Source organism: Trichechus manatus, unplaced genomic scaffold (genome assembly GCF_000243295.1).
Source record: "Trichechus manatus latirostris isolate Lorelei unplaced genomic scaffold, TriManLat1.0 scaffold00011, whole genome shotgun sequence".
Taxonomy (NCBI): Eukaryota; Metazoa; Chordata; class Mammalia; order Sirenia; family Trichechidae; genus Trichechus; species Trichechus manatus.
In genome coordinates, this window is record NW_004443947.1 from 10,413,895 (window position 1) to 10,426,142 (window position 12,248).

The 12,248-nt window shown below is 42.3% G+C and overlaps 1 protein-coding gene across 4 annotated transcripts in view; it reads right to left on the reverse strand.

Annotated features, from left to right (window-relative positions):
• Positions 1-12,248, reverse strand: part of DOCK2 (dedicator of cytokinesis 2) — a 548,036-nt gene that overhangs the window by 379,711 nt on the left and 156,077 nt on the right. For all 4 annotated transcript variants that reach the window (XM_004371215.2, XM_023726512.1, XM_023726513.1 and 1 more), the window contains one exon: positions 11,648-11,754. In XM_004371215.2, coding sequence (XP_004371272.1) covers positions 11,648-11,754 — 107 coding nt within the window. The remainder of the gene's footprint in view (positions 1-11,647; positions 11,755-12,248) is intronic.

Here is a 12,248-nt window from a genome sequence, read left to right on the forward strand (position 1 = left end):
CAGAGTTCTGGAAAATCACATTCAATTCCATCACTTTATAGTTGTTCTAGAGAGCTTAAGTGACTTGTCCCTGATCACACAACTGCACACATAATGGGATAATGTACATAAAGTGTTTAGCACAGTGCCTGGTGCATAATAAACACTCAATAAATGTCAGCTGCTGTGGCTGCTGTTGCTATTGTTGTTACTATTATTCAGATCCCCTTACTTTCAGGTCAGTGTTTTTCAAGTCAGACATATAAAGAAACTACAAGAAGGTTGGCCAACAGCCCAAGTGATTTCTTGGCAGAAGAAAAGTTATCATTTGAAGAAACTATTTCATTCTTTGCATAACTGAGAAAGTCCAGGCCTAGAGAACAAAAACACCAGGTCTTCATCCATAATTTCAAGGGTGCTAACATCACACAGGAGCCTAATCTAGGGCTTGAAGTGGGAGGAAGGTATCTCTTTCTCCTGATCGCCCTGAGAATGCCACAGAGGAACTGCATACTCTGGACCAGGGACTGAATTCAAGGTATAGCTCTTCTGCCCTCAAGTGTCTGGGGAAGAGCACTGTGCTAGAAATGCAAAATGATACTAGTATGAAGAAAGGAGACACTGTCCAGCATATGAGGGGTCCCTGGGTGGTGCAAATGGTTAACACATTGGCTGCTAACCAAAAGGTTGGTGGTTCAAGTCCAGTCAGAGTGCCTCAGAAAAAAGGTCTGGCAATCTACTTCTGAAAAATTAGCCATTTAAAACCCTAGGGAGCAAAATTCTATTCTGACACACATGGGGTTGCCATGAGTTGCAGTCAATTTAACAGCAACTGGTACTGGTTCCCCAGCATATGAAGCTGGGGAAAATGTATGTCTAGATGGAAAAAGAGACAAAATCAGATTTCTTCCTCACACTATAGACAAACAGAAACTCTATAGACGGATTAAGGATTTATGTTCAAAAGTAAAACTACAAAATTCTTAATAAAAATCTAAGTGAATCTCTTTTGGACTTTGGGAGTGAAAAAGATTTCTTAAACAAGACACAAAAAGATTTTACTATTAAAAATATTGATACATGTGAGTGTATTAAAATAAGAAATTTTGTCATAAAATACTTCTCAAATAAAAAGATAAGTTATAAATTGGGAAAAGATATTCACAATACATAAAACTGACAATAGATGAGTATCAAGAATATAATAAAACTCCTACAAACCAGTAAGAGAAATACAATCAACCAATAAAAAAATGGGCAAAAGCCATGAACAGACGTATCACAGAAGAGGAAGCACAAGCACTTTAGAAATCATTTTCAGAAACACTAGTGATCAAGGAAATGCAAATAAAGACAGTGACAACACATTTTACATAGATTTTATGGTCTAAAATCAAGTAGTTGGAAAATATCAGTGTCAAAGAGGACACAGATCACAGAATCTCTCATATATTGCTGGTGGGAAGGCAAATTGGCACAACCACCTTTGTAAAACAGTGTAGCACTATCTCCTAACATCAAATATTCAGATACCCTATGACCCAGCAAGGAGTACTGGTGGCTCAATGGTTAAGCACTCAGCTGCTAATGGAAAGGTTGGCGGTAGGAACCCATCCAGCGGCTCTGCGGGAGAAAGAACAGCAATTTGCTTCTATAAAGTTTACAGCCTAGAAAACCCTCCTCTGTCACATGGGGTCTCTATGAGTCAGAACAAATTTGACGGCACCACCAACAACAAAAGGACCCAGCACATGTACTACTAGTAATATCCCTAAAAGAAACTCTTGTAGATTTACAATGGGAGGCATATATATGAATGTTCTTAGCAGCAATGCTTATGATAAAAAGAAAAAAAAAAAAACCCTGAACCAACCCAAGTGCCTATCACTGACAGCATGAATGAATAAACTATGGCTTATTCACACAACAGAATTTTGTACAGTGGTCAAGTAATAGCTACAACAACCTATAATATGGATAAATCTTAAGAAAATTTAAATGAAAAACTAAGTCCCCCAAAATTACTTACAGTTCAATGCCCTTTTTATACAGTTAAAATAACGAAAACACTAGAAATACATATAGATGCAGAAAAACTGCATAAAAAGTAAAGCAGCAGAATGAGCAACACAAGATTCAGGTATGTGGTAACCTTAGGTGGGAAGAGGCAGAGACATACAGATTACTGCTAAGTTTCTAGTTTTTGTTTTGGGTGGTAAGTCTATGGATGATTAATTTGTTATTAAAGTAACAAACTGAATTATTAAATCAGTAAAAGTAGGGTTTGTGTGGACAAGTGATGAGATATATTATGAATCAAGGGTTATGACTATACCCAATCCCCACTTATTGATATGGTTAGGTTCCAAACACCAGGTCATTATATAAAAATTGGCATTATGCAAAAACGGAGGATAACCATATCAGATCACAAAATGGAGGATGACTACATCATTACATAACTGCCAAATTACATTATTACCTAACTGCCAGATTATACCATTAAATAACTGCCAAATTACAACTTTATATAACTGCCAAACCACTGAGAATCATGGCCCAGCCAAGTTGACACAGAACCTTAACCATCACAGCCAGCATACTCTTGCCTCACACCTTGGCATTCGTTACTGCCAGGTGTACATCGTCAGTGAGCAAAATAGTTGGATAGTAGATTTTTTACTATTGTCATAAATGTGAAGTGTTGGATAACAAGATAGTCAATAAGTGATGAGTAGGTGTATTGCAGTTCTGTGTAACTGGGGTCTTTTCTTTTTTAGGAAAATGCCTAGTCATTGAGTAATGGTGTTTTTCACTTCCAAGTCCGTAGACCAGCCTCTGAGAGCCAGTATCAATAAGACCCTAAGCAGACGGGGCACATAAAGAAATAAAGTATATCCCTTATCATCAGGGAGATCACACCATCAGCATAGACAGTCACAGAAACAGACAAATGTTAGGATGAAATGTTGAGTGTTACGATGAAAGTTTGCAAGACAAGTTGTGAGAGCCACTTCTCTCTGCCGGCACTGCTTTCCTCTACCACACTACCCCGCTACCCTCCACGGCTCCTGAAGCTGTGCTTCCCACTGGAGAGGGGTCAGGGGGCCACATGCATCAGAATCACCTTGGATGGCTGATCTCATACACACCTTCAGGGTCAGAATCTTTGGGGTGGGGTCCAGGAATCTGCAATTTTAACAAACTCCCCAGGTGCACCTAAAGTTTGAGAAGTCGCCCTCTTAGAGGTTAGAAACCTTGTTTCTTCTGCTTTGTGAATCCAAGATTATATTTTAAAGTATTAAACTACTTGTCACATCTTCCCACATTAGTCAGACACTTCGGCAGTTATTCCATTTTTATAGCCCTAGGGAAAGGAACTGAGGAACACCTTCTCAGAAAGGAAGAAGATATGATGAAGGGGAAGACCTAGCTGCCCCTTTATGTGGTATTGAGACCCAAAGAGAGCCACAAGACACATATGCCCCGTGTCTCCTCCTGGGCTTAGGTAAGGGACTTAGATAAGCTAAGGGAAAAGCCATTTGTGTCCCTGGGTCAAAATCCCAGGCACCATTTTGGAGAGGGGGAGGGGACCATTTTAACTAGGAAAGACTGGTTAAATCCGAAGCTCTCAAGATTTCATTAACTGAAAAAATTTTACATTGCGGTACTACAGAGTGAGGTAAATACTCAAAAAGATTAGATTAGGTTAAGGAAAAGAAAGCTTCATTTTCTTTGCACTTTTGAGTGCGGTGCATAAATTTACAGCTTTTCAACAGAGGTACCCCCAGTCACTCCCCTGGGCTGATCTGCAGTAGGAACTGAGCTGAAATGCCTGAGCCATCAGGAAAGGCTTACTGCAGCCTTGATATCTGGTTTGTGCCTCAAAGGGATGAGCAGCAGTTACTGGTTTGGGGTGTTGGGAGGGGAAAGAAGGGGAGAGGAGTAGGAAGCAGTGGAAGGTATTCCAGCGCTGTATTTGCAAAGAAAGGAATTGTGGAAGGGTGGATAAGGATGGGAGAGTTGAGAAGGCAGCCACAAGGATAGTGCCTGTCCCCAGAGAAAGAGGTTACTTTTCCTTCAGAACAGACTAGACAGCTGACCCTTATGTAGGCGTCTCAAGTCTCAGCAGCCTGCTAACACCCCCACTTGCTGCAGGGAAGCCGTGCTCCTCAAAGCTGCAGCAGACCCAGCAAGCCACTGGAAACCAGAGTCCGACCCCCTCCCGGGCAAAGTTCTTGTACACACCTGTCAGAGAGTTGCCTGCGCATTTGGAACAGGATAAGGGAGGAGGCGCGGGGTGAAGGCAAAAACAGAACAAAAAAATTTTCTCAAGAGGAATGATGAGGCACTTTTTCTAACATGGAGAGGGAAGCATTTCCAACAAGAAAACAAACAAACATCTTCCTCCTTTTTATTCACTGTAAGAATAAAGCACAATGTAGTGGAAAGGAAGAGGGTTTTGTTGTTCAGCCCAGCTCTGACACTTACTGCCTGTGAGTGGCAGACACAGTGATCATCAAATATTCCATGTGCTTCCCTTCACTTCCCAGAGGTCCTTGCAGTAGGCTAGAAAAATGTGATGCGTTCTGGCCAATGGACCATGGAGGACTTGGTGGTGTCACTTTTTCAGGCCGAGGCAGTTCAGAGCGGTTGTATTTCCTCTCTCCCTCTTCCCTCCTGCAGGGAATGTGAACCAGCTGCATAGATTCAGAAAGGATGAAAGGCTACAACTTTCATCAGCTTTGCATAAAAGAGAAAGAAACCTTTACACTGTTAAACTTCTGAGATTTAGGGATGGATTTATTATCACAGCATGATAGAGTCTGATACACTAATACCCTAATACATTGTCTAATCTTTGGTCTCATCAAGAAAAAAGTGACTTAATTTTCTAGGCCTCAGTTTCCCCATCCCTAAGGTGGGAATAATAATCCCTACGTCACTGGATTGTTGTAAGAATTCAATATACTTTTATGCTCTTTGTAGAACCTAAGCAACTGGAGGTTGGCAGTTCAAATCCATAGGCCGCTCCTTGAAAACCCTATGGGGCAGTTCTACTCTGTCCTATAGGGTCGCTATGAGTCAAAATCAACTTGACAGCAATGGTTTTTTTTTGTTTTTTTGTTTGTTTTTTTTTTGGTATAGCATCTAAGGAGCCCTGGTGGAGCAATTGTTAAGAGCTCAGCTGCTAACTGAAAGGCTGGCAATTTGAACCCACCCAGTGGCATCACAGGAGAAAGACCTGGCCATCTGCTCTCCTAAAGGTTACAGACTAGAAAACCCTACGGGGCAGTTCTACCCTGTCACATGGGGTCACTATGAGTCCAAAATCAACTCCACACTACCTAACAACCACTACAACATAGACCACATGATACACTGTTAGTGTTGTTAGTCGCATTTAATAAATGTAAGTCTCTCCTTTTAAGATGCTGTTGATGTCATTATTCTGTTATTGCTATAACAATAGATAAAATAGATGCCTTTTAATAAGTAGCAATCGCATTTTTGTAGCTAAAGAAACTGAGGCTCAGAGAGGTTACCTGTTCAGAAGAACACAGCCAGTACATGATCAAGTCACGATTAGAAACAAAGATTGCCTGAACCAAAGGCCCATATTCCACTGGTGACATTCTTATACCCGTTTTTCAGATGAGGAACCCGAGGCTCAGAGATATTACATAACTTTACCAAGCGAAGTAATAACTGCTAGAGTGTGGAGGGCTTTTCTTTAATCTCAGCTCAATGCTGCAATGAGATGATGATTAGAAAAGATAAACCCCTTACAGCACTGGGCACAGTCATCTGGTCTCCTCCTCCCACCTGCCTCCAGTTGCCCAGCCCATTGAGGACTGAGGCTCAAGTAGCTCCAGATACTGTGGGAAACAGATAAGCTACATCTTGATAAAAGAAAAACTGGCCGCTTTGTGCTCAGAGAGCAGCTTCTCAGTAGTTTCCAACGACCAATCCTACTAGCTAAAAACAAACACGGGGAAAGTTTTCACATCTCTATCAGGTCTCACAGTCTCTCCCCCTCCCTTCTTCCTTCCCTCCCTCCTTCTCTCTCTAGTGGGCTCTCTCTCTCTCCCTCTCTCCCTCCCTCTCTTTGTCTCTGTTTTGGAAGTTGAAAAGAAAAGTGAGCAATGTGAATCTGAAAGCAGTTTACACTGAACCAGATGGTGTATCTGATTAGCATCAGACTAAGAAGACACATTACTTACAGATTAGTTCTCACAGGAACAAACCTGTTCCAAAGGCACAGAAGGTTTGGTTTCCTTGCAGACTCCCCTCAGAGAAGCCTTCTCAGGGCACATCTATTCATCCTTTCTCCCATCGTCACCACCAGGCAGGTCTGGGCTTGCCTTGGAGGAGATGGCAAATTGGTCTATAGATTTCTGAGCCTTCCTCTCACTGCACCCTGCTACCGTGGGCAAGCCATTCCATGTGGAAACTTGGCTGATGGTAACTCCTTACTCCCTCGTACCCCTGACTACAAGCCACACCATGCCACTGAGTCTGCACAACAACCCAGTGAGACCTTTTCTATGGTTATTCTCATTTTACAGATGAGGAAATTGAGATTTATGGGGATTAAGTAATTTACTCAAGGTCACATGGCCAATACGAGTTGAAGCTAATGGAGGCTAATTGCCTCCATGAAAGAAAAACAAGGAAAAAAAAGTATACGTGTGCGTGTGTGTGTGTGTGTGTGTGTGTGTGTGTGTGTGTGTGAAAACAGCCCCAAGGGGCAAATCACCATAGAGGATGGTTGTCAAGGGTCCAAAACTATGTTGTTGGGGTCTGCAGCAAGGTAAGCAATGAAATGAGAAACCGTGAACATTTCACTCTTACCTGAACTTTCTCCTGTAGGCCTGTATAAGATGGGCCCTTTGCTAAAATACTCTAGGGAAATGAAATACAAGTGGAAAAATCCATTGAAAGCCAGAATGGGAAGCACATACAGAGCAAGGCCTTCTTAGTTACTAAGTTCTGCATTTCTCAAGCCCTAAGGAAAACTATGTAGCATCCCGGGAAGCAAGCAGGCTTGGCTTACAGTTACATGCAACTTTCAAACATAAAGGGTCTCCCTTATTACAAGGAATCTAAAGATCAGAAGAGAAGTTGGAAAACCGCAGGGAGCAGCAGAAATAATCACAACACCAATAATAATAGCTGATATTTTGTTTTTATCACTTGTCATCTAGTCCTTCCGACTCATGGCGACCCCACGCGTGTTAGAGTAGAACTGTGCTCCATGGTGTTGTTAATGGCTGATTTTTCAGAGGTAGAAGGCCAGACTTTTCTTTCCAGTTACCTCTGTGTGGACTTGAACTTCCAGCATTGCAGTTAGCAGCACAGCATTTTAACCTTTTGCATCACCCAGGACCTCCAGGACATTATTCTGCACTATGTTCTGCTCAACGCTATGCTAAGCACTTTAAATGTGTCATCAGTCTCACTGAGCACACAACAACCTTCTAAGGCAGATACTATTATTATTATTCCCATTTGACAGATAAGCTAACTGAGGTTCAGAGAGCTTAAGTAAATTGCCCATAGCCACACAGTTGGTAAGGGGTTGAACAAGAACTCAAACCCAGGTCTGGTGTGGCTCAGTAAACCATCGCTCTTAACCCGTAAACCATCAGATGATTCTTCTGCATCAGATGATCCTGAAGATGGGCCAATAGGGTAGTCTGCAAAAATTTCAGAAAGTGCTTAAAAGCCTTCTGGCCCCTGTGCTTGCTGTCAGTACAAATGTTCAAGGCGGTGAGTACAAGCTAATGTCATCAACAATACTCTAGGCAATTTGCACATCTGGCAGTTAAATGAGTGCGGGCTCAAAGCAAATCATGTCCCCAGGGCTCAGGACACTTCATGGGGAGAATAACAGGAGGAATCTCATTACAGCTCAAACTTGGCCAGAGGAATAAAACACCTTATTTAAGGGTGTACAGAGAGATACTCACCCAAGAGCAACGGACCCCTAATAAGCAAGCATGAATACAGATTTCGTTCATTTGGAACTTCAGGAACTAAGGATGAGCTGAAGTTTGCCTTTGGGGTTATTTTGGTAAGAGGGTTGACTTAGCAAAATATTAATAAGTAGCAGGGAAGGAGTTACCTTTAAGGTGTGTATAGGATCATACTGCTTTCACATATGTAGCAAGAATGGGTGGGCTATATACATTGCATTCTCTTTAAAGTGAGTCCTCCATAGAGCACTGGGATCACCTCATTCTAGTTTCTGTGTGAATTTAAAAGTAAGAATTATGCATTTCTTTTGTAATTGTGTGCAATGTGAGGGCCGGTCTTCTGTCAGTTAATATTAATCAGAGGGTTTTTACTGAATCTGAAACTCAGACACCCAGCAGGACTGGTAAGCAGCAGCTGTCCAACCTGCCCTGTGACTGTGCTAACCCTTGGGGGCCACCACCCAGCCCATGAGATGTGGCTCCAGTAAAGGAATTACTTTGCGGTCCACATGGTTGCAATTGCCACCAGATGCTCATTCCAGGACAGTGCTAGCACTCCATCTGGCCTCCATGCTCAGCCGGGATCCCTGCGGACGATGGCAGCCCAAACAACGAAGGAGAGTCAAGTGGCCCCGCTCTCTGCAGCCTGTGCAGTGCCATATGCAGCTAGAGTCATCCTTGTCACGTCCCTAGGACGGGACTCAATTTGTCTCTACAGTGACACCACCTGAAATCCAGGGAGAGACTGTCAGGGCAAGCAGGGGCAGGAATATTTCAAAGCTTTCAGGATGAGGGTAATTCATTCTGATGCAGAAAGTCAAGTGTCTCACTTTAAAAAACCAGTCATACAAGAAATGCAACCACTGTTTACCAGGATTAGACTCCAATTACCTCACGTAAACCACCTCGCACAAACCAAACACATATGTATTGAATTAATCTGTTGTCACACATCTGTATAAATGGTCAGGAAACTGGACATGAATATCAAAATCACCAGAGGAACATTTTTCTTCCCCATGCCCTCCTCCTACCCTTAACTCAAGGGATAGGATTCAGACAGCAATTCTGGATGCACCATGTTCACCAAGCATTTGAAAAAAATCGTCTTTACAGTGAAGTGGTTCCTGAATATTTCTGTGATTACCAGGCAATTTGCATGAATATTCAGGCTTCACTCTCTAAATAAATTCCAGTTGAGTGAATGGCTGATCTTCTGCATTCTAAGACCTCTTCTTTCTGGTACAGTCTGCTCCTCATTTTATCATTGACACCAGTATGGACACAGAGGAATTTAAAATTGGAAAGGGTTGACCATAGGGTACAGGGAACAGTGTTGACCCCCAAAAGTCATTTTTTTACTTTTACAGACAGGAGTGATGTTGGAAACTCAGAGTGTTGCTGCAGTTGAGGTGGGGGATGAATATTGACTTCTGAATGCTGTCTCCATCACCCATCTGTCAGTCTGTCATACTGTGGTGGCTTGCGTGTTGCTATAATGCTGGATGCTGTACCACTAGCATTTCAAATACCAGCAGGGTACTCACAGTGGAGAGGTTTCAGCAGACCTTCCAGACTAAGACAGACTAGGAAGAAAGGTCTGGTGATCTACTTTGGAAAATTAGCCAGTAAAAACTATGGATCACAGAATATTGCCCAAGACTTCAACCCGCTTACTCTGGGTATATCAGCAGGAGGGACCAATCGCTGGAGAAGGATATCATGTCTGGTAAAGTAAGAGATCAGCAAAAATGAGGGAAACCCTCAATGAGATAGTGTCATGGATTGAATTATGTCCCCAAAAAATATCTGTCAACTTGGCTAGGTCATGATTCCCAGTACTGTATGATTGTCTACCATTTTGTCATCTGATGTGATTTCCCTATGTGTTGTAAATCCTATCACTATGATGTAATGAGATGGATTAGTGGCAGTTACATTGAAGAGATCTACAAGATTAGATAGCATCTCAAGCCAATGTCTTTTGAGATATAAAAGAGAGAAGCGAGCAGAGAGACACGGGGACCTCATACCACCAAGAAAGCAGTGCCAGGAGCAGAGTGCATCCTTTGGACCTGACGCTCCTGCGCTGAGATGCTCCCAGACCAAGGGAATACCGATGCATCACAAGGACCTTCCCCTGTAGCCGGTGCCCTGAATTCGGACTTGTAGCCTACTAGACTGTGAGAGAATAAACTTCTCTTTGTTAAAGCCATCTACTTGTGGTATTTCTGTTACAGCAGCACTAGATGACATAATGGCCACAACAGTGAACTCAAACATACCAAAAATCATGAAGACAGCACAGGATTGGGCAATGTTTCATCCTATTACATATATATGGGGTCGCCATGAGTGGGAATGGACTTGATGGCACCTTACAACAAAACACAAATCCTGTCTGGTCATATCTGGAGTTGTGGACATCTAGCTCACTGACCTCAGAAACAGAGAACCCCAAATCTCTTACCAGTGGATGATGGTCAGAGGACCTAGTCATCAGCAGAGATCAGTTTAGAGTGAGCAGAAGTTCTGACCACAACTTCTGCCCAAATCCACTGCTATTCCCTGATCCCCAGGAAATATCATTAAGTGAAGAAAGGCTAAGTACAGAGCAAGTCGTGTAATATGCTACCACTTGAGTGATAAAAATATAAGAAAGACCAGGGGAAACATATAATATATATGCATTTGATTGCTTATACACAGACTGTTTCTGGAAGCAAACACAAGAAACTAGAATCTTTGGTTGTCTCTGAGAAGGGATCAGGATGGCTACATACAGGGTCTGCAAGGACCCTTTTCATGTGGTACCTCTTCATACTTTTGCTTTTTGATCTATTCAAATGTATTACCTATTCAAAAAAATTCACAATCCTAAAAAATGCAAATTCCTACTACATCAGAATCTCTGGAATGGATCCCAGGAATCTGAATTTTAACAAGCTTACCAGTTTATTCCTGTTATTGCTGTTGTTAGTGGCTGTTGAGTTGACTCCCGATTCATGGCAAACCCATGCACAACAAGATTGGACCACTGTGATCCATATGGTTTTCATTGGCTGATTTTTGGAAGTAGATTGCCAGGCATTCTTCCTAGTCCATCTTAGTCTGCAAGCTCTGCTGAAACCTGTTCAGCATCACAGCAATACACAAACCTCCACTGACAGATGAGTGGTGTCTGCACATGAGGTGCATTGGCCGGGAATTGAACCCACCTGGGTCTCCTGCATGGAAGGTGAGAATTCAACCACCAAACCACCACTGCCCCCAGTTTATGCTTACACGATCTAAATTTTGAGAAATTTTGCATTAAAGTTTCCTCCTTTCTACCAAAAGAAACTCCACCCACTTCCCCTCAAGTTAAGGACAGCAAGTATACACCATATGGGGGGAAAACAAACAAAAAACTTACACTAGAATGACTTAAAGGATATGACCTCAAACTTACCACTCATTCCTTTCTCGGGAGAAATAAATGATGCAACCTAAGTGTTCCTAAAATCAGTTTAGATTCTGATATCTAAATTGTCAGCTATTTTCTACTTTTTGTGCTGATGTGGACCAAGGGAGTTGTTAGAGAAGAGAGCTGTGCGTAGCCTGACAGGTTGCTGCGTCCAGCCACGCTTCCCCAAAAACCGTGTGTGATTCACAGCACGGCTCACCCCAGGAGGATGCTTTGCCCTCACCTTGCTTTTTAAAGAGGTTGCTGCGGACTATCTCATTCATGGACTGTACTTTCTGCTTCTGGAGTTTCTCAGGTGGGATGCAGGTGTAGAACTCATACAGGAGTTGGCTGAGGGGAGGAAAACAGGAACAAGTTAGACAAATGTCTCCCACATCATCGCACCCGCAGAACCTAGGTTGATGTAGCTCCCCTTGCACCTCCGATTCCTAGTAGAGCATCAGGTGCACAGTAAGCCCTGATACACGTACACAGTAATTCTATGAAGTTGGTGATGGTTTTGTATATTACTAGCATTCAAAAAGATGTGAAAATCTGAAAATAATACCAATAACCCTGAGCGCTTACTATGTGCCAGGCACAAGCTTCACAATGTACCTTCATTGAACCTCACAGCTCTATGAGGTAGATAAAATAATTACCCCAACTTTACAAGTGGAAACTCAGGTTCAGGGTAATACTTTTCCCAAGGTTACACACTTGTCCCAAGTCACAAAAACAAGGGTTTTATTACCAGGTCGCTGACTTCATTACCAGACCATTTTATTTACTAATGCTTTGTAATAGGTCTTAAAATTTAAAAAGGTGTTGATTTAATTATGAAT